The sequence below is a fragment of the Mastigoproctus giganteus genome, chromosome 11, assembly GCF_048544385.1.
Source record: "Mastigoproctus giganteus isolate SK-2022 chromosome 11, ASM4854438v1, whole genome shotgun sequence".
NCBI lineage: Eukaryota > Metazoa > Arthropoda > Arachnida > Uropygi > Thelyphonidae > Mastigoproctus > Mastigoproctus giganteus.
In genome coordinates this window covers 102,686,259-102,709,913 of record NC_143585.1, presented here as the reverse complement: position 1 = coordinate 102,709,913, position 23,655 = coordinate 102,686,259, and the positions used below count along the sequence as shown (strand labels likewise).

Genomic DNA, 23,655 nt, shown 5'->3' with positions numbered 1-23,655 from the left:
AAACATATGAGGGCATTTAATAGCATATGATGTTCTCTGGTTGAAAGTATAAATACTTCTCACCAGAGAACATCATCATATTTTGTTTCTCTGGTGAAAAGTAGAAATACTTTTCACCAGAAACAAAATGAGAAAAATTGGAATAATATTTTGGCCTGAAGCCATCTTTTTAGAAATCAGGTTATAATGTAATGTAAAAAGTTTTTCAAAAAGTTTTTTTTTTTTTTTTGTATGACTAATAAAAAAATGTTTTATTGAAAAGCTCAGTATTTTTTAAGAGACTAATCTGCATTCAAATGTGTGTGTGTGTGTGTGTGTGTGTGTGTATCAAATCAATTTTAAAATATACTTATGAAACTTATTTTATTGCACACTGGTTTTAAATTTCCAAGTCAGGTGAATTCATTTGGCAGTCTTTTCATTAAACAAAGAAACTTGCCCCTTGTTTAACAAACACAAAAGTTAATTGCTCATAGTTAGTGTGGTGTGAATAAATTTAAATTTCTTCACACCATACTTTAACATGACTATTTAAAAATTAGCACCATTAGTTTAAATAAATTTTTAAAAAATGAGCATTTCCTCTTGAATACAGAAGTGAGGTGGCTGTCAAAAGGCAATTTAAAGCGTTTATATGAACTGTTTAGTGCTATTTTTGAGTTTCTTAATTCAGTTGAATGAGTAATGTGAACTGAATTAAAGTTAGCATTAGCATTAGTAGAGGCATTTGATGCAAGAAAGCAAGCTTATGCAGCATCAGCCAAAAAAAAAAAAAAAAAAACCCACTTCCACTTCACCCCTCTGTTCGTTCAAAATACCTGTCCAGCTGAGCCTTAAACTTATTTAGGCTATCAACCTCCACCACAAGGCATGGAGGTCTGTTCCACCAACCAACCACCCGCTGGCTAAAGGCAAATTTCCGCACGTCTATCCTACATCTGTCTTTCCTCAATTTGAATTTATGGCCTCTCAGGTGATTTTTCTGAGCTAGAGGAAGAATCCCATCAGCATTGAGCATGCTTAAACCATTCAATGCTTTATACACCTCTATCAGATCACCTCACTGATGCCTAGTCTCCAGACACTGTAATTTGCAAAACTTAAGCCTTTCTTCGTAAGAGCACCCCTTTGTTCCATTCACTAATCTTGTTGCCCTTCTCTGTACTCGTTCCAGCAACTCTACATCCTTCTTGAAATGAGGCCTCCAGACCTGTATACAGTACTCTAGGTGTGGCCTGACCATTGCCTTATACAATGGAATAATCACCTCCTTATCCCTGCTGGAAAAATTCCTGTATATCATTGACAATACTCCATGAGCTACTCTTGCAGCCCATCTGCACTGCTCAGAGAACTTCATATCTGCCTGCACAACCACCCCCAAGTCCCTTTCATTCTCTGCCACAGTCAGTGTAGTACCACAGAGTTGATACGTTGCTCTGGGGTTGCTGTTTCCCATGTGTAGTACTTTACATTTGTCAATGTTAAACTTCATTTGCCACCTCTCAGCTAATCTGCTGAACCTTTCCGGATCCTGTTGCAGCAGCATAGTGTCAGTAGTGTCCTTGACAACCCTGCCAACCTTTGTATCATCTGCAAACTTGGACATTAAGCTTGATATACCATCATCAATATCATTTATAAATACAGAAAACAATAATGGACCCAACACTGAGACCTGAGGGACTCCACTAATAACATTAGTCCACGATGAGCAGTGTCCATTGATTACCACTCTGTCTTCTCCCCCTCAACCACCCCTTTATCCATAGCAGCAATTGGCCTCCAATGTCACACTGCTCCAATTTGTGTTGCAGTCTTCCATGTGCAACAGTATCAAAAGCCTTTCTAAGATCCAAGTATATAATATCAAAGTTATTCCCTGCATCCAGTTCTTTTGTGACTGCATCATAGTATCCAATCAAGTTGGTCAGGCAAGACTTCCCCTTAACAAAACCATGCTGTGTCTGAGCTATAACTGAAGTCTTGTCTAAATGATCCTGCAGTGCTTCTTTAACCAGTGCCTCCATTAATTTTCCTGGAACAGAAGTTAAGCTCACAGGTCTATAATTACTTGTGTCAGCCTTTGATCCTCCTTTGTGAATTGGGGTCACATTTGCACATTTGCAGTCTATGGGTACCTCCCCTGAGTCCAAGGAAGCTCTCATAATTATGGCTAAGGGTTTTCTTACTTCCTTTGCTGCCTCCTTTAATATAACTGGATAGATCCCATCCACCCCAGGTGCCTTTCTTGTGTTTATCTTCAACAGTTTCTCCTCCACTTTACTCCCAGTTATTTCAAGATTCTGTAGCTTACTGCTAGAGTTGAATACACCTCTGGCATTCCCCTCGCTGAATAACTCCTCATGTGTGAATGTCGATGCAAAATATTCATTTAGTTTGTTAGCTACCTGAGCAGGATCATCAACAGTTGACCCATCAATATCAAGTGGACCAATCTGATTCATCCCCTTCCTTCTAGAGTCTACATAAGTAAAGAACTCTTTGCTGTTTTTCTTTGCATCCCTTGCCAAGGATTTCTCGTAATCTGCCTTCGCCTGCCTAACCTCCTTTGTAACTTGGTTGCATATCAACTTGTATCTATCATAGGCTTCTGTGTCATGTGCTAATGTGTAAGTATCCCATGCATTTTTCTTCTCTGCCATATGCCTCATTAGTTCATCTGACATCCATTTTGACCTGAACCTTGAACAATATTTCTTAGTTGGTATGTAAAGCCTAGTAGCTTCCAAGATAAGTTCTTTGAATGCTTCCCATTTTGAATTTGCTGTTGGTAACATCATCAGTTGGTCCCATTGTATAGAATTTAAATACTGTCTCAGTCCATTGTAGTCGCCTTTACGGAAGCAATAACCCTTCCCTTTACCCCTAATGGTAGTTACCTCTTTGAGTAAATCCCCCTTCAGCACACTGTGATCACTGCCACCTAGTGGTTCATCTGCAGATTGTTAATGCATGAAGAATCACTGCTGATAATCAAATCAAGAGTATTACTCCCTCTAATTGCCTCCCGAACATGCTGATGTAGAAAATAATCATCCAATAAATCCACAAAAGCCCTGCTAGTGTGTGAGTAACCAGCCCCCAAATTCCAGTCAATATCTGGGAAATTAAAATCTCCCATTATAAGACTCTCTGATTTACTGGCCCACTCTATTTCCCTGTACAGTTCCTTATTATACTCATCAGAGTCATTAGGCCTATAGCACACTCCTACTCTCAATTTTGATCTCCCAATGCTTATGTCACACCAAACTGACTCAACACTGCACTGTCCGGCGATGTCGACTGGCTTCACTTCCTTGGTTTTTATGTGTTTCTTAACTAATAGCATAACCCCTCCCCCCTTCCTATCCTGTCTATCCTTTCTGTAGACGTTGTACTCCCCAAATTGCAGTTCTGCATCCCTTTTATCTGTGTGACACCACGTCTCTGATATCCCAACAATATCTGCCTTTGATGTTTTGAGCAATACCTCAAATTCATCAAATTTATTTACTAAACTCCTAGCATTGGTGTACACGCAAGTATACCTGCACTTGTTTCTATTCTTAGCTACCCTAACACAACCCATGTGTTTACTTGTACCGCAATGGCTCCCAGCAGTCTCTGAAATACCATGCATCTTGTTTTTCAGGCTTCTGTTCATTCTAATAGAAGCAGTGCAAGAATCTCTTTCACCTCTACCAGTGGCTACTGTCAATCTATTGGTCTTTGTCTCCCCCCCAAGCTATCAGTTTTCTGACCCACCTAACACTGCCTCGATAGCATCAGCAAATATTCTTGCACCCTTTCTATTTAAGTGTATCCCATCCCTGTAGAAGCAATCTCTCCTGTTAACAAGTACAGTCCAGGCTGAAAAAAATTCTACCCCTTGAGCCTTGCACAATCTTTCCAGGGCCAAATTGATCGAGAAGGCTCTCATCATATACTCCCTCCTATCGTGTCTGGGCAGAATTGCAGACACTTTCAAATTCAACCCTAATTCTCGGCTTTTGTTCAACAGTGACCTGTACTTGTTAAGTAATTCTGCCGGTCTCCTACTCTTAATATTATTAGTGCCAACGTGTACAACTATATCACCTTTTGTGCCCTTAAAAGATGATATTCGCTCTACAACGTCATCAACCTTTGCCCCTGGCAGACATACCCTGGTCCTGTTCCACCTATCTTTTTTACAAAGCATGTTCCCCGTTTCCCTGACAATAGTCACCAACAACTACTAGTTCCTTCGGGACCAGCGCATTCTGCTTTGGGGGTTGTCTCTGTGTCACGCGATGCCCAAGTGCAAGCTCTGGCGTTGATGTGGGCAGCTGAGAGCTTGATGGGCCCCTCAATTTAGTTTCTTCGAGGGCATCCACCCTGTCCTTCAGGCTCTCATATAGGCCCACAAGAATGCCGAGTTGTTGCCTGATATCGATACACTCCTTGCATTGCGCACACACAAAGACATCCCCCTTGGCAGTATAACCCTTACACGTATCCGATTGCTCTGCAAACATCAAGCAAACAGTGCATTTTATAAGGCTGTGAGTCAGAGGACAACTGCCCCCCTCAGTTCTGCTCTGAGCCACAGCACTTCCATTAGCTTGAGCCTTTTGCTTTGCTGCTCTGGTCTGAGTCATGATTCTATTAATTAATTATAATTAATTGTTATGTTATTAATTATGTTAAATATAATTAATTATATTATGTTTGTAATCTAAGTCGTTATATGTATTTATTTAAACGTACAATTTAACTGCTAACGAAGTTCAACTAACGCTATCTAGTACGGTATATAACTATTGTATCACAAAGGCGGGAAAATTACGAACGGTAGCGGAGTTGAAACACGTGGAAACCTTTACCGATACTTTTATGCAATTACAAGGCCGAGTAAAGAATAAATACACCAAATTAATCAGAAAATCACAAAATAATGTTATACTACTAAATTTAAATCAAAAGTTTTAGAAAAACAATAATTTCAAATCAGTAAATAAGAAAAATCCACTTAGCGGCTTTGAACACGACCGTCTCTAGTAGCCTTGTAAGCAAAGTTAATTAACTGGTATGAATCTCTTCTGTCTCTCTGACGTATTCAACCAGTTAAATTATGTGAATGTTCAGTTGTAAGGAAATGAATTAATTTTGTCAAAATTACAGGAACTGTTATGACTTCTATCGATAAGCTGACAGGAATTATATCAATTTTCATATCTACATAAATTGGTAGACAACAGCAAAAATTTATTATTTTTTGATAATGATTTTGTGAATGGTTGCATTCAAGGAAGATATGCTGACAAGGTTCAGAGACCTTATTGAATTTTTAAAATACCTGATTGGGAAATCTTTATCAAACATAGATCCAGATATCAATAAATTAGCACTGAGATTTGATGTCAAACTCAAGAGAGGCACCACTTTATTCAATCCATATTTTTTTTTGTTGCGTTGCTGTACATTTATTTATTTTGCATACATACAAAATGTAAAATTTTTGTTTTAATAAAACAGTTTCACTTTATAATTTGTTTTATTCCCTTGAAATTCACGCTCAGTGTTTAGATAATGTAAAGTAAATCCATGGCAAAGGATGCAAAGAAACAAAGCAGAGTTCTTTACTTATGTAAACTCTAGAAGGAAAGGGATGAATCAGATTGGACCACTTAACATAGATGGGTTGACTGTTTGATGATCATGTTCAGGGGAGGTCCCGCCTAACGGGCTAGCCGGGTGGGTAAAGCGCCTGCCTGGCAACCCAAAGGTTATGGGTTCGAATCCCGCTTCGGGCTTGGATATCACAATGGTGCCGCACTATCCAGTTGGATCTCATGGCCACGATACACGAAGGAAGCAGGAAAAACTGGTTTCTTCGTGTATTGCTCTCATCATACAATAAAAAAGGGGGGGGGGAGGAGGTCCCCATGGACTGGAGGTGTGCAAATGTATCACCGCTTCACAAAGGGGTTTCAAAAGGTGATACAGGTAACTATAGACCTTGTGTTCTTTAACTTGTGTTCTGGGAAAAATCTTCTTTAACCAGTTCACTGGTTAAAGAAGCATTGCAGGATCATCTAGACAAGACAGCAGTAATAGTTAAGACACAGCATGGGTTTGTTAAAGGGAGGTCTTGTCTGACCAATTTGATTGGATACTATGATGTGGTCACAAAGGAACTGAATGCCAAAAATTATTTTGATATCATATACTTGGATTTCAGGAAAGCTTTTGATACTGTTGCACATGGAAGACTGCTGTACAAATTGGAGAGGTATGGCATTAGGGCTAAGTTGCTGCAAGGGATAAAGGGATGGTTGAGTGAGAGACAACAGAGTGGTAATCAATGGACACTGCTCTTCGTGGAAATGTTAATTAGTGGATTTCCCCAGGGTTCGGTGTTGGGCCCATTGTTGTTTTGTATATTTATCAATGATATTGATGAAGGCATATCAGGTTTAATGTCCAAGTTTGCAGATGATACAAAGGTTGGCAGGGTTGTTAACAACAGTAAAGACAGTATGCTACTCCAACTGGAGTAGCATACTCCAGTTGGAGTAGCATACTGCTTCAACTGGATCTAGATAAGTTGGGCTAATGGGCTGAAAAGTGGCAACTGAAGTTTAACATTAACAAATGCAAAGTACAGGTGACCCCCACTTAACACTGATAATTCGTTCTGGAAAAACAGTGTGCTAAGTGAATTTGCGCTAAGCGAACGCAGCATTCCCGTAAGGTAACATATGTATTTGTGAGTTGTGGTCGGTGCCATAGGATATTTCCTAATCAATAATAAACTGTAGTGAAAATATGCACAAATGTCGATCAAAATATTTAATATTCAAATATTTGTATATATAAAATATTCTGCATTACATACGTATATAATTATGTGGTAACTACTTACATATCAAAAGTAAACTTAAAATTCTAATTAAAATTTAATTGATTTAATTTAATTGATGAATATAATCATGAAAAATGTGTGGATTTTGGGTTGAACTTTGGCCCTCTTCCAAATAAACCAAAAGGGGTATTAATTTAAATCCCAGGCAGCGTTACCACCCAACAATAAAGTCAACCGATCCTTCGCCGCTTTGAAACCTGACATGTTTTTTCTTCTTTCAATATGAAACTTCCTTTAGGCATTTGTTTCCACAAAAGTCCTGCTTCATCTATGATAAAAACTCGAAGTATAACACATAATACCCTTCTTCAATAATTTTAACCATTTCTTTTTTGAAAGATTGGGCCCCTTGATCTGCACTAGCGGCTTCTCCCTAGATTTTAAATCTATTCTACCAGTTTTAAACTGTTCCACTTTTTTTTTTTTTTTTTTTTTTTTTTTTAGGCGAGTTTTCTTCAGATAATCATATTGGCTAATCTCTTTCTCTCTCTCTCTCTCTGTTTTTTTTTTTTTTTTTTTTTATTTATTTTTTTAATATTTAAATTAACTGAATTCTGCATTGGAATATTATCTTCAATAAAATTAGTCTTTCCATTTCAATCTTAATAGCCGGCCTAGTCCTAGTTGCTTGCAGTGGAACATCTATCTTTCCCGCTGCTAAAATTAATTCTTTATTTTTTTTATAATTGTTCTTGCAATTAAAGTTGCAAGTCCTAAATTATGGCACACATCCGCTTGTCGTTGACTGGAATCGATTCGCTTCAAAACGTCTAATTTAATTTTCAAATTCAGTCTTTTTCTTACATTTATAGTCTTCATACTGCGCCCAGACATTGTTGCTCTTTCATTCCTGTCGGTCATTGTTAGCTCTTCGAAAATGTAACTGCGTTGGTTGCATTAATTATGATATAATGTTCAAGTAAACTGTCCATTATGCACAATGTCTAATAGTGTACTGAGTGATGAGTAGACTTCGGATAAATGCATATAACGCAAATATTACAAGCAATATACTTGATAATTTTTTTAAAATGTTGATCTCGAAACTATGTAACAAGTCACTGTACTATAATTAAATTAGCATGCGAGAAAATTTCGCCGAGCTTGGGAAAATTTTGCAGTCTGCATGGGAAACATTTTAATGCTGTTTTGCTATTGATTTTCAAGCTATTGACTCCATCAAATGAAACGATTTCATTAAATATGCCAAAAATGTAATCTGTAAAAGAGCGTTATAGTGATCTGTGACAGTGTTATAGTCAGATACGGGTTATAATATAAGAACAGAGTTATAGCGAATCAGCGTAAGGCGAACCATGTTATAACGGGGACCTGCTGTACTGCATATGGGTAGCAATAACCGAAGAGAAACGTACCAACTGTGTGGTACTACATTCAGGGAAGTGGAAAGTGAAAAAGACCTGTGGGTAATTGTGCAATCAAATATGAAGTTTGCTGAGCAGTGCAGAGGGGGCTGCCAGAGCAGGTCATGGGCAAGAATTTTACTATCGAATTTGATTATCTCATTATACAAGGCAGTGGTCAGGCCACACCTAGAGTACTGTATACATGTCTGGAGGCCTCATTTTAGGAAGTATGTAGAGTTGCTAGAATGAGTACAAAGAAGAGCAGCAAGATCAAGATTAAGATTGGTGAGTTGAACAAATTGGTGCTCTTACCAAGAAAGGCTTAAGTTCTGCAAATTGCAGTGCCTGGAGAGTAGGCACCTGCGAGGTGATCTGATTGAGGTGTATAAGACCTTGAATGGGTTGAGCAAGCTGAATGCTGATGGGATTCTTCCTCTTGCTGAGATTAAGAACCTGAGAGGGCATAAATTCAAATTGAGGAAAGACAGTTGTAGAATAGATGTGGCACACATCCGCTTGTCGGATGTGTGCCACATCTATAAATTTCATAAATGGTAGGTCACTTATGAAATTTGCCTTTAGCCAGGGTGTAGTTGATTGGTGGAACAGACGTCCATCTTTTGTTGTGGAAGTTGATAGCCTAAATAAATTTAAGGCTGAGCTGGACAGACATTTAGAACGAGGGGTGGAATGGGAGGGGGGTTTTTTTTTTTTTTTTTTGGCTGAGGCTGCATAAGCTTGCTTTCTTGCATTGTATACCTCTACTAATGCTAATTTGAAGGTGATGGTAGAAAATCAGCTTCACTGGAATTGGGCACCACTGCAAAAAAGATTGCAAACCACTGCCATATAGTTTATTAAAGCTAAAACTGTTTACAGTTATGCTGGTTATTTAATTGAAAGTTTTTTTTTTTTCCTTTTAATTCAACAAAACTAACTATTTGCTTTATTAAAATCAAATATTTTCTTGATTTTTTTACTTTATCTTTTCAAATAAGTGTATATGGTAGGTCATTTATGAAATCAGTTAAAAATCATTTTATTTTTAAATAGATATCACATAATTTTCACATTGTTTTCATTTATTAATAAACAGAACTGATGGCTGAAATAAAATGATTTTAAAATTTTAGTAGGGTTATTTTATAAATAAAGACAGTATTAGTAATAAAGAACTTTATCTGTTAGTAATAAAAAACTTCACCCGTTTTATCATATTTATTTTTCAGCTGTTTTCCAATAAGGCATATTTCCTATTGTTATTGTATATTGGTTGCAATTTAGGGATATATAATGCCGTTATCAGTACTCTTCAAGAGGCCTTATGTAGTAGAGGATATTCAAATGTAAGTATTGGATTTACCCTATTACAAAAAAATATAAAATAAATGAAACAAGAAAAATTATATTTTTAAGAGCTCTCAACATTTTGAACTTACTTTAAAAATGTTGGGACTATTTGTAGTATAAATAATTGTATTAAACTATTTATAAAATATGGATTAGGGTTTTCATTTATTTTATTTCTTCTTGGTATTGGTAACTGTCTCTTATTGCTGACATTCAATAGTTCTTCATCAAACTTGTCAGGTTTTGTATATCAGGATAATCTGTAGCCATTTCACTTTCTTAGGTACACAGCTCCTTTTCATGAAATGGAGTACTCCTTCAGTAATATCGTGTTTGTGCCTTGCAATATAAAACAGGTGGGAAGATATGTAGTGATGCTCTTTATGTGCAATTCAGCATGAAAATGGACAGGGTAAAAGATTTAAGTGAATGTGTCATAGTAGTCAATGTCAGAAGTGCCAGTATGAGTATCTCAGAAACTTCAGCGGTGGTTTTCATGTACAACTTCGTTTCGGGTGTATTGAGGTTGGTATAGTAACCAAATAACATTGAGCTCATAGTAATCCGGTGGTTGGAAACAACTTGTTGATGCAATAGGCTGACAAGACTTATTCAGAGTAATGGAAAGGCAACACTACAGCTAGTAAAACAATGGTAACCAAAGAGGCTTCAGAATTCACGACTCATCGTATCTTGTGATCAACCCTGGTTCCATTCTGTCAGTAAAAAATGATGTGGTAACAGTGGGCTCAAGAACAACATGGACATGAAGGAATGGAAAAACATTGCATGATCTGTTTCACATTGGTGGAACACCAGAATATAGCAAAAACAGCACAAGTCCATGGACCCATCCTGCCAGGTGTCAAGAGTGCAGGCTGGTAGTGGCAGAAGCAGTGTAATCATGTGGTGAATGTTTCTGTAGTACACATTGGGCCCCCCCCTTGATCCCAGTTTAGCAACATTTGGGTGGCACAGATTATCTGTAAATCGTTTCTGACCAGGCATATCCCTTCGTGACTGCAATGTTCATCTGCGAATTGTTCTTCCAGTAGGATAATGCACCATGTCACATGGGCCAGAATTGAACATAACTGATTCCAGGAACATTATTATTATTATTATTATTATTATTATTAGCCATATGGTACAAGGAAGCCTGAGGCTTATGCTGCACCAGCCAAAAAAAAAAAAAAAAAAAAAATTCCCGAGTTACCCCCTGAGAAAGAAAGAAGAGAGAGGAGGAGAGAGAGAGAAAGGGAGAGAGAAGTACAAAGGAATCACCAAGAAAGAGAAGAATGATGATATCCAGCTCAGGACCCTGGGTTTGCCAAGCCCATACTCACCAGATGTGAGCCCCCGGGGTTAAATGAGAGAATTCAGCCTACTGTGGTGGCTTCTCCACTCGTCAGATCTCAATCCAGTTAAGCAACTGTGGGATGAGGTGGAATGACTCCTTTTGGAGTAGAGATCTGCAGCCATGTAATATGCACAAACTGTTTTAAGTAGTTGTCATTGTGGAACCAGCACCCTTGTGACATGCTTTTGACACCATTTTTGACTCATTACCATGATGAATCTTTGTTACCAATGGAGCCATTCAGGTTTCAGAAATAAAAAAAATAATAAAAAAAGCTGACATGGGTTAAGTCTCAGCATTGCTGGATTTATGAGGTTCTGCTGTATGTCATTTATATGTCTTGCTATGGACTCTAAGCTCAGTTTAGGTTTGTTCAAAAGTATAGTTCTCTTGTGAAAGGTAAGGTGAAAGTTTGGTGTTTTGCACCATGTATTGACTCAGCAGATTTTTTGCAAATAATCAAATCTGTAGTTGGTGAGAGAGCCTACTTTACTTACATTTTTGCCATTTAGTTAATCATAAATGTTGTAACTAAATTATTGTGAACTATTTTTTTTTTTCCCCTTACACTCTTATGGTGAATCTAGACACAATAGGTTATTGAAACCTATAGTACAGTGGTTTTCAACCTTCTCTTAATAACAGCACCCCTACTCAATTTTCTGCCTATTTGATCTCTCTCTCTCTCTCTCTCTCTCTCTCTCTCTCTCTCTCTCTCTCTCTCTCTCTCTCTTTTTCTGTCTGTGATATTAAAAAATATATGTTACATATTTATTACAATAATATAATTATAAAAATTACATTTCATAATACAAATTATATATATACAGTATATAATTTTATTCTTTATATAGACGTACTAAGTAAACATCAATTATAGATCACCACAAAATTAAAAAGACACTGTACACCTTTTTATAATGAAATAAACATATAAATTTAAAAAATAATAATAAGTTAAAGTAACTTAAACCCAAATTACGTGGCACCCTTGGAATGTTGTTGTGGCACCCCAGTTGAAAACCACTGTTATAGTACTTCATTTGTAGCGTAAGAGTTGAAATCCATCAAATAATAAATGAAATAATTATGAACACTCTTCTGCATATGAAGACTATAGACTAGAAAATTCTTTAGCAGAAAGATTAAATACTTACATGGTTTTAAAGTGTTAAGAACAACCATTGTTTCCTCTGGACCTGCCTACCAGAATTCCTTAAGGTGCAATAATTTGTTATGGCATGAAATAGGAGAAAAGTTAAAGGTATAGTTTAGAGATATAGAAACTGACTTTTTGAGAGAATGGACAGTGTCACACAGACAGGGCAGGCCTGTGGGAAGCTATAGTACTGCATGTCTTCTTCCTCTTGACTAGGTAGAAGACTTCTTGAATTCTTCCTCTTTTCTGGAATGATCTGCATACATGGCCCATCATCCACACACAGGATTGAGAGAAGTAAAGTGGGGAGAAGAGAGAGTAGAATAGCAATGAACTGTTTCCATCCCTGTGTATAAAAAAATGAGCTGAAACAAAAAAATAATTTGTTATGCTGAGGTCTATCTAGGTATCCTGGACAATGAGTTACCAGCTATGGCTGCATATCAGAGAAGGCTCATACGTACGTCAGCACTCAATGTCGTGCTGCTTGCATTGTGATGGGCTGGTTTGACGACATGAGCATTAACAAGAGACTGCCCAAGTGTGCAGAAATTATATTTTTGTTTCACCTTTAGATGAATAAACCAACTAAAATTAGTAAATCTTTTATCTGATATTATAAAAAGGTGACATTTTAAAGTTTCTAATGAGAAATTTGTTACAGTATAATTTTATGTACAGTTATGCTTAGTTTTCACAACTAGTTGATAGATCATAAAACAAATTTGTCTTCAAATAATAAAAAAAAAAAAAACTTTATAATACTTTTTTTTTTCTATTTATGAATGGTCACACACCAATATACACTGCCCTGCCATTAATATCCAAACACTTCTCCATTGATAGTTGATTATGTCCAACCCAAGCACCATTATTAGACAAAGCTCTTAATATGCTTGTGGGCCTTCAAGAAGACAGTAGTATGACTGTGAATGTAAAAATGCTGTGATGGATAGAGGTAACAGACTTCCAGTGCAGAATTATGATAAGGCACACGTAAGCAGTTGGTCTGTATGTGATATTTCAAAGTCACTGAAGATCCCTAGGTCTATGATTGGTGATGTAAACTGCAAATGGAAGAAGACTGGTGCTGAAAGTGTCACAAAATACTTTAGAAACCTCTAAAAACTGACAAAACACGATAGTAGAGTCCTCAAAAGAATTGTCTGCTTCAGAACAGGTTGATTTTGTTGCAGCACACACATCTCTGCCGGCCGCCTCCATAGCCAGGTGGGCAGAAGCAGCAGTGCATAGCACATGCTTCTTGATCAGACCGGGGTTCGAGCCCGTGACTACCAAAATACAGAAGATGCGGAAAGGCCAGGGAATGACCACCGCATATCCTCGGAGCAATATGGCCTTAGTTGCTAATGCTCCTAAAAACCAAACAAACAACAAACAACATCTCTGCCTTTGCTGAGATGATTGGGATATGTCAGCACCAGTATGGTGCACAGGATGCTGTGTGATACAGATTACCACAGTTTTGCAGCCATGCATAAGCTACCAATCATCCTGACTAGTGTAAATTGCTGTCTAGCTTGGTGTAAGGCCCACCATTCTTGGACCGTAGACTAATAGAAAGCTGGCTTTGGAGTGACAAGTCACGGTACACGGTCTAATAGTTTGATATTCCTGCCAAAGAAAGCTGCTTTCTGGACTGTGTCATTCCTGACAATGAAGTTTGATAGAGGCAGCATGATGGTATGGTGCTGTTTTTCAAGGTTTTAGCCTGGGATCATTGGTTGTTTTGGAAAAACCATATATGCTGAGGTCTATCTAGGTATCTTGGACAATAATGAGTTACCAGCTATGGCTGCATATCAGAGAAGGCCCATACGTACGTCAGCACTCCATGTCGTGCTGCTTGCATTGTGATGGGCTGGTTTGACAACATGAGCATTAACAAATTAGACTGGCCAGCCAAGCACTCTGAACTCTATCCTATAGAGAGCCTCTGGGGTGAATTGGATTGTTGGGTTCATGTGAGAAGAGACTGCCCAAAAAAACAGCTGAACTGGTTGCTGCTTTTTGGTGGAGTGTTCCAGGTAGACTAGAGGCTGTTCTTAAGATTAAAGGTTACAGTACACATTATGAGATTTCCTAATACATAATAACATAACATAAAGGTTATTTGTAGATATGCAGGTGTCTAGACATTAATCGTAGAGCAATTTATATTCCTATGCATGCCTCTAATGGCATACCTGCTATTGGTTTGCTATCGCTGGTGTAGGACACTGTTTAAACATGGCAAGCCATTTCGAATTGATGTTGTGGTTAACTAAATTATACAAAGTTCTCCTCAAACTATTTTATTAATTTTAACATAGTTAAAATCACCATCCATCCTGAAATGGCTTGGCACAAAACCACTCTCTCTTTAAATCCTGTTCCCACCAATGTGTTAAAGCCATTAGATGCCAGTGAAGAACTACCTGACAACTCTACTATGTTGCAATCTACACTTGCAAGTTAGCTAGAATAACAGTCACAAGAATGTAGACATCCTATCTGCTTCAGTGTCTTACCCAAAATGGTCAGTTTTGGTTTCTTAGCACCGATTGATAACCCTTCTCCTATTTTGTGCCATTACAGATCATGCCCTGAGGAATTCTGGCAACAGGTGAAGAAAAAACTTCAAGAGACTGTGAATGGATGTTCACTTGTTATACACCAGCCTGTTCTTTTACAAAAGACACATTTTAAAATACGTCAAATAACAGCCGGTCCTTACCCACATGACATCTGGTTCAAATGGTATCCTGATCTCCGAGTTTATTATTTATCGCCTTTTGTTAAACACCATAAAAAGTTAATTATTATTTATAGTATACAAGACTTTTCATATTCTTTAGAATACAATACTGAAAGATGTAAAAAGTCTATACTAATAATTTATTTATTTATTTTTTTGTATAGTGGTTTGTAGGGTTATGTGGAGCACTGACAGTCTGTTGTGGTATAGTTGGTAGTGTCTTGACAGGTTATTTAGCTGACAGAACAAAAAAGTTTATTCTTATTTTGAAGCTCTTTGCTACATTTACGTCCTTGAGTTTGATACTCTTTGTTGAGGTTAGTTTATAAAGTTTTCCAGATTATCAGAAATATAATTAATCTATAGTTATAAATATTTGTGACACCTTGTTTTATATTATGAAGGCCATTAAAATGTAATGCATCCCTTTTAAATCAGCCAGTTAATGTTTAAAAATATGAAATTTGGAGGTAAATATTTATTGCTCATCTCCCATAAATTCTGTTTTTCTGATTTTAATGAAATTTGGAATGACTTAAATATTTTTATAAGACCCAAATATAAAATTTCATGAAAATCCATCCACTAGGAGTCAAGCTATTTCTTGGGGACAGACATGTATAAACATGGTGAACACAATAGGTGTGTGTGCACGTGCGTGCACACACATGTGCAAATGCACCTAAAAAGTAGCAAAGGAAGTTAGCAAACCCTCATTTGTAATATTGGAGGCATCCTTAAACTTGGGTGATGTTCCAGAAGACTGGAAATGCAAATACTTCTCTTATCCACAGAGGATTCCCTTTAAATCTGCCTTAAATAGTGGGGGGGGGGGGTGGAGAAATTATGGAATCTGTTATTAACAATACAGTGAAATCATCCTATCGTAATGATATTATGAGAGTCACAACGTGGATTTGTTAAGGAAAGGCCTTACCTTACCAGTCTGATAAGGTATCACGAGGTAGTTGCAGAACTGGATGAAAAAGAATCTATTATATTTAAGAGATTAGGTTTTAGAAATGTTTAACACCAGCTCCACATGAATGTGCAGACTTAAATTGAAGAAGTGTGCTATCAGGAAGTAGGTTGCTAAAGTGGATGAAAGAGATGGTTAGCTATTATATGGCAAAGAGTGGTTATAAATGATAGGTGGAACAGGACTAGGGTATGTCTGCCAGGGGCAAAAGTTGATGGCGTTGTAGAGCAGATATCATTTAAGGGCACAAAAGGTGATATTGTTGTATATGTTGGAACTAATGACCTTAAGAGTAAAAGATCTGCAGATTTACTTAGCAAGTACAGGTCAGTGCTGAAAAAAAAGTCGCGAGTTAGAGTTAAATTTGAAAGTGTCTGCAATTCTGCCCAGACACGATAGGAGGGTGTATATGATGACAGCCTTGTCAATCAATTCGGCCCTGGAGAGATTGTGCAAGGAAGCACAATCTCTTGAATGGCTTGAGAGCTTACGCATTGGGGCAGCCAGTAATACCATTAATAGAGATAAGGGTGTACGTTTACACCCTCTCTTTGAAACTGTTGTCTTGGGACACGATGAACGGTTTTGGGTAGCGTGCTCCTGAGCCATTTCCAGTTCTGGCGCAAATGGGGAAATACCAATCGCATTCCTGGGGAACCATGTGATGAACGCCGTGGACCTGCTATTTAAGAATGTGGCATACAGCAAAATGTGCGCTGTTGAGAAAGGAGACTGCTGTCTCCGAAAGCTACAGTTGTCACAGTTTATTTTATTTTTAATATTCTTTATCTGTTTTCAGTCATATTTTAATTGTTTTTATTTATATATTTTAAATATTTTAAACTAGTTTTAATCATTTTATTGTAAATACAGTGTTTTTAGTTACAGTACTAAAATATTTTCAAGTACTGGTTGGTGTGAAGTTTAATTTTTTAATGAGTATAGGGGTTGTAGTTTGCTAGTTATCCAGCCAGTGGCATGATCAATGGTAGCAGTATCTGGTGTTGGTGGAATATAAATTGCTGTTACATTAATTATGCAGGTATTAAGGTTCACTTCCATTAGTACTGCTTCATAAATTTGGGAGTTATTAGACATGGCATAAACAAAGTTAAGCTTTGTATCTTTTATGAAAATGGCTATTTTTTGCCTCTCTGGAATGATATCTTGATACGTAGAATAATGTATATCCATGAGTGGCAGTGCAGATTGTTGGTTCTCCATGACAGTGCTGTGGTTTCACCATTTGTCACTGGTTTGGAGAGGTCTGGGTTCAAGTTCTGCCTATAACTGGTGGAATTTCTTAAGTCCTCATTTAGTTGAGTCTGTAGTTAGCTGATATGAAGTAGAGACTGAATATTTTGATATAAAATTTCAGTGTGTTATAGAAAATTTTTGATAAGTGCTGAACTGTCTGTTGTTGATTTTGGGTGATTCAGTAGTTTTTGTCTGATATTGGTAGTGTTAGAGAGGGAAAGATATGAAGTGTTGCATAATTTGGTTAAGTTTTTAGTGCAAGAAAGTGATTAGAGCTGCATATGGAAGTCAGTGGTTTTTGAGAGTTGCTGGACATTTGGGCTGTTTCACAGTCTATCAGTCATACAGTTGGTTCTTTTATAAAGTTAGTTGTAGTGGATGGTTTTTGGCTCTTTGGATCATAATGTCCTGATTAAGATTATCAATCTGGTCTAAAGGAGGCATGATCTAAAGGAGGCATATTCTTCAGGAAGTGTGCCACTACTTTGGAATGCAGCTGCTGATGCTACATCCTCAGCTGTTGTCAGTTGCCCAAGCTGGGTTATAAAGAAGTTTTTGCAGTGGGAAGGGGGGCCAATTTTCATAGAATTGAGAATATAGGTTGTGGAGGTGCCTATCCTTATGTGGGATTTCTTTTTGATAGTACGACTGGGGTGGGGGGGAACAATTTCAGCTCAAGGTGACTTGTTCAGGTCTGTAATGGTGGTTCTGTGGATTTTCACTTACAGCAGTAGAGATGCTGCTGTACATGGCAGTTCCAGATGTAGGGTACGTAGATGGTGTTACCAGTATTGATATTGGAAGAAGGTTGCTAATATAATAGGTCACTGCCTGCAGATATATCTCTCTGTTCAGGAGTTTGACATGGGATCATGCCTGCACCGATCACTACATTAGGAAGATGTAGGTTATACGTCAAGTGCTTAAATTCCTGAGTAGCTGATTCATCAGGATTTTGAGAAGTCAAAATTTCTAGGTCAGTAGATTGGATGGTCAACTGATGGTTGGCACTGTTGACTGGCTTAATCAGTTTGGAAGGCTCATGAGTCTTCTAGTATTTGTTTGGTTTGTATACTGGCAAAAATTTGTTTAGAGCAGATTGCTTTATCATTTAACATGAGTAATAACTTTCTTGGCATCTCTTCTACAACAGACTTAATCATCAATTCATAAGGAATTTTTGGCTCTCTCTGTTCTCCTGCATGGACCATTTGGGAGTATTTCTGGCAAAACAATATTTGTTTGGATTGAATCATTGTTAATAATCTCGTTCATAACTGGTTTATCATTAGCCCAAGACATTATGTGCTGAGATGAAATTATCTCATTATTGATTTAGGACTGTGTGAGTGTGAGAAGTTGGCAACAATTTCAGCTCAAGGTGACTTGTTCAGGACAGGTGTGTTAATGGTGGTTCTGTGGATTTTCAACTACAGTGATAGACATGTTGCTGTACGTGGCAATAGATGTAGGGCACGTAGATGGTGTTAAGAGTATTGATATTGGAAGGTTGCTAATATAATTTGTTACAATCTTCCTTTTAATAGAAATACATCAGATGTCATATCTTCTTGGGGAAAAATAATTGCTTATTGGCCATGATACTCTAGTATTATCATGTATATTACTTTTGATGGTGGTCTCAATTGATTGTATATATTGTCAGTCTCTCCAGTTTTTCACTGGGATTTTCTATTAGCTCAGTGTCTGTCTTTGGATCGGGTATCATTTTAGATTTGGTTCCAACCAGTGTGGTCCTTGATTCTATATCTGGAAAAAAATAAGTCTTTTGTCAGAAACTGGGTGTTTTGGATAAAGATTTTAAATGATACAACTCACAAGGGGTGTTTAACAGATGACAGTATGCTATACTTTTCTAAGACACCTTTTTATAGGCGACCATATCATGGATAATTACACTAATTTGTCAGAAAACACAGTGCACACTCTGGCTACACTTTTACATGCAGGTGCATTTTATATACTCTCTGCAGTTTAAAATGTGCTGGCTGCAAAAGCATGGTGAACATTATAGTTGTAGTGCTTTTTTATATATTAACTAAGCCATATAGCTTGTGCTTCACTATGTGTATCCTTTAAGATAGTGGTTTTTTTTGGATTAAAGCATAACTAAAAATATACAAAAATTCTTATTGTATAAATTACACTTTCTTATTTATGCCAATTCACTATATGTAATTTTGTTATATATATATATCAGGTGGCTGTGTGTATATTTAAATAGGTTATCAGATATCCAAATATGGTTTGGCTGGTGGGTTTTGCAAGTTGCTTATTAGGATTGACTGGATTTGCTACTATTCCACTTGGCTTAGAACTTGGAATTGAATGTTCCTTTCCACATACACCTGAATCTACTAGCACAGGATGCTTATTAATATCAGGGTAAGAGAAGCAAAATTATATCAAATAATTGTGTTTAAAATTTTTGCTCCCTTAAAATTGTTAGGGTAAAACAATCTTTTGTTACTTAAATAACTAAACAATCTTTAGTTATTTAAGTAACACAAGCTTCCTTTAATTCAACAAATTTCTAGTGTGTACACATACAGCAGTACATAAATTGCTATATATGTCCACACACACACACACACACACACACACACACACACACTAGAAATTTGTTGTGTGTTTGTGTGTGTGTACACATACAACAATTTATAAAAAATGTATTAAGGTGACTAAAGAAATGTTAGACTTTAATTTGGTTCACTACCACATATGTACTAATTGCCTGTTATGTATTGAATTATTGTAAACTGCTTCTTATTTTAAGAGGCCCTAAATAAATTTTTTTTTTTTTTTTATGAAAACCCCAAACACAAGAGGTATTAGAACCTATATTACTTAGTACTGTGCTTGGGTTGAAGGTCGAGAAGATGAAAGATGATGTTTGTTGACATTAGACTTGAACTTCTGTAGACTGTAATTTTCAGGAAATATGTATGAAGGAAGGTTGTCCCACAAAATGGCAGTAGAATGAATAAACAAGGAAGATGAAAAGTTGGTTCTCTTAGTTTGAAGTTGGACAGTAAATGGATGTTGGCTGGTGGTGGCACGTGTTCGGACTGCTTTGAAAGAGAGAGCAGGAATTATAGAAGCCAATTCGGAAGAACAGTGCCCATGGAAGTAACTGTAGAAGAGGCATGCAGCAGAAACAGTGTTTATGAGACAGCGATTGAAGAGACTGTTAGAGATGAGTCATTAATTAACCTAACTGCCCTCTTCTGAATGGAATCTAGAAGCCTGAGAGAGGTTTTGGGGGCACTGCCCCAGATGTGGGTACAATATTCCATGGTAGGGTGGATTTGCGATTTGTTTTTTAGATGCAGTAGAAGTAATATTTGTAACATGCTTGTTCCAAGAGAGATTAGAAGCCAGGGTAATCCCCAAAAGAGATATATCATCTTGCCTAGGAATCGAAGTGTCACCAAAGATAAGCATAGGAGCAGAAGAATCCTTTTTACGAGATATAAGACAGGACTGAGTTTTAAAAGGATTGAAATCAACTAAGTTATCTTTGCCCCACTGGAGAATTACCTGCAGATCAGCATTAAGGAATTGGTAGCGGATATTCGAGAAGTTGAAGCTGATTGAGCAGGGCAAGGTTTCTCAAAATGGAAATTGGAATGCAATGTGCTATCATTGGCAAAACTATGGATAGGATTTCCAGTCAATGGAAGAAGGTCATTAATACATACAAGAGGAAAAGAGTAGGGGGAAAGAACTGAACCTTGGGGGACACCAGCATTATGAGGGCAATGGTAGAGCCATCTACCATTGCCCTCAGTGAGCGATCAGAGAGAAAACTGATAACCAATTACAAAAAACAGTTGGTAAACATAAGATGGAAGAAGCTTGTTTAGAAGACCTTTATGCCAAACACGATCGAAAGCCTTTGAGATGTCAAGAGCAACTGCTTGTGATTCACTGAACACTTCTATTGAATTTGTCCATAAATAGGTAACGTAAGCCAGAATATCACCAGTGGATCAACACTGATGGAATCCATACTGGCGATCATTGATCAGATGGAAGGTTTCTAGGTAGTTTAAGAGTTGGCAGTTAATTGATTTCTCCATTACTTTAGAAAGAGTAGAAGTAATTGCAATGGGACAATAATTAGATGGAAGGGATTTGTGACCCTTTTTAGGAACTGGCTGGAAAGCAAATTTCCAAGCAGAAGGAAAAACACCTTTGGAATTAGAAAGTGAAAAAAGGCATCAAAGAACAGGAGTAAGTTCAGGAGCACAAGTTTTGAGAACAAGTGGAGAAATGCCATTGGGACCTGGAGCTTTCTTAGCATCAAGATTTGTCAAAATCCATCTGAATTCCTTTTGACGGAAGACCACAGGAGGCATTGAATGGAGCATGTTGGGAATGGTGGGAGGTGTTTTACCAAGTTCATTAATACGTGAGTTGGAAGGAAAATGGTACTGCTTAGCAAGTCAGCTTTATCCTTGGCTGAAGTGACAACAGAACCATCTGGTTTTAACAGAGGTGAGAGCAGAGATGGGTGAAAGTTGCAGCCAATAGCTTTGGCAAGAAACCAGAATGCTCCACTACCATTAGAGCAAGAAGCAAGTTTTCTACTCTTAGCCTGTTCAAAATCTAGTCTTTTACATTATTTAGTAAAAATCTAGTTATTACACTGATATTAAAATGATATCATTTTGATATCAGTGTAATAACCAGGATAATTTTTATATCAGAAAAATGATATCCTGATAACATTTTCTGATATCAGAATAAAATTTATGACATTTAGGGAGGTTATTTTTGTTTTAAGTGTTTTTAACAGTTTTAAATTTAAAATTTTGTGAGATAAAAAGAAATGCTTGTATTAAGACGGATTTAATAGACAAATGCAGAGAGATGGGCTAAAATCTAATTACTTGAAAACTAAAATATGAAATATCTTGTGTGGACTGAAGGTGTTGGAAAAATAATCTGCCTGCACATTGGAAATCAGCATTAAAAAACAGACCTTCGTATTATTATTGAAAAAAAACTTTTCATTGTTTTTCAGTATGACTTGTGTGGGTTTAGCTTTTAACTTGACTTCAGGTTTTTATCTAACTACCTAATGAGTTTATCATAAATAAAAATTAATAATTCTTGTAGTATATTTAGTGGTAGTAGTAGTAATGACAATTGATGCAAGAAGTAAACTTATATAGCATCATCCAAAAAAAAAAAAAAAAAAAAAAACAGTTCACCCATCCGTATCCTCCAACAGATGGAAACCTATTCTAACAGTCAACCACCTGCTGGCTGTAAGGCAAACTTCCACATATTTATCCTGCAACCATCCTTCCTCAACTTTAATTTATGCCCCCTCATGTGTAGTTGCAACAAGTGTAAGAATACCATTAGCATTCAGCTTAATCATTGCATTCAAGACTTTAAACACGTCACTCAGATTACCCTGCAGGTGCTTAGTCTTGAGATGTTGCAATTTGCAGACCTGAAGCCTTTCTGGATAAGAGCACCCTTTTGTTCCCTTCACCAAATCTGGTTTCCCTTCTCTGCACCCATTCTAGCAGATCTACATCCTTCCTAAGCTGAGGCCTCCAGATCTGTATACAGTACTCAAGATGAGGCCTAAAACATGGCCCTTATACAAAGGGATAATGACCTCCTTGTCCCTGCTAGCAGAGTTCCTGTATATCATTGAAAAAACCCAATGAGCTGCCCTAGTAGCATGTCTGCACTGCTCAGAGAATTTTGTCTGCACTGCACAATTATCCCCAGGTCTATTTCATTCTCTACTACACTGAGTGTAGTACCACACAGTTGATAAGCTACTCTGGGGTTGCTGCTACCCATGTGCAGTATCCAGTCAATGTTAAACTTCAACTGCCATTTCTCAGCCCATTAACCCAATTTTCTTAGATCTTGTTGCAGTAGCTCACCCTGATGACTGTCGTTAACCACCCTGCCAACTTTTATATCATCTGCAAACTTAGACATTAAGCCCACTATACCTTCATTAATATCATTGATAAATATTGAAAACAACAATGGGACCCAGCATTGAACCCTAGGGAATGCCATTAATAATATTAGTCAGTGAAAAACAGTGCCAGTTAACCACTCTGTCTTCTTCCACTTAACCATCCCTTTATCCATAGCTGAACTTTCCCTTAATGCCACATTGCTCCAGTTTGTACAGCAGTCTTTTGTGTGCAACAGTATTAAAAGACTTCCTGAAATCCAAGTATACGATGGCAAAATTATTTTTGCATCCAGTTTCTTGGTCACTGCATCATAGTAACCTATCAGATTGGTTAGACAAGACTGCTCCTTGATAAATCCATACTGTGGTTGCAGTATAATTGTATGCCTGTCCAAATGGTCCTGCATTACTTCTTTAACTAGTGATTCCATTCTACTGGAACAGATGTTAAGCTAACAGGTCTGTAATTACTCGTGTCACCTTTTGATTTTGCTTTATGAATTGGGGATTATTCACACTTCACTCCATAGAG

At 37.2% G+C, this 23,655-nt stretch overlaps 1 protein-coding gene across 3 annotated transcripts in view; it reads left to right on the top strand.

The window, feature by feature from the left end:
- The window catches only part of LOC150078312 (solute carrier family 49 member A3-like), a 148,008-nt gene that overhangs the window by 82,150 nt on the left and 42,203 nt on the right, over nucleotides 1-23,655 (top strand). For all 3 annotated transcript variants that reach the window (XR_016547643.1, XM_090385249.1, XM_090385248.1), the window contains exons 6-8: nucleotides 9,510-9,626; nucleotides 15,072-15,224; nucleotides 19,389-19,549. Coding sequence is in view for 2 of the 3 variants with exons in the window: in XM_090385249.1 (XP_090241375.1) it covers nucleotides 9,510-9,626; nucleotides 15,072-15,224; nucleotides 19,389-19,549 (431 nt within the window). In the remaining variant the exon portion in view is untranslated. The remainder of the gene's footprint in view (nucleotides 1-9,509; nucleotides 9,627-15,071; nucleotides 15,225-19,388; nucleotides 19,550-23,655) is intronic.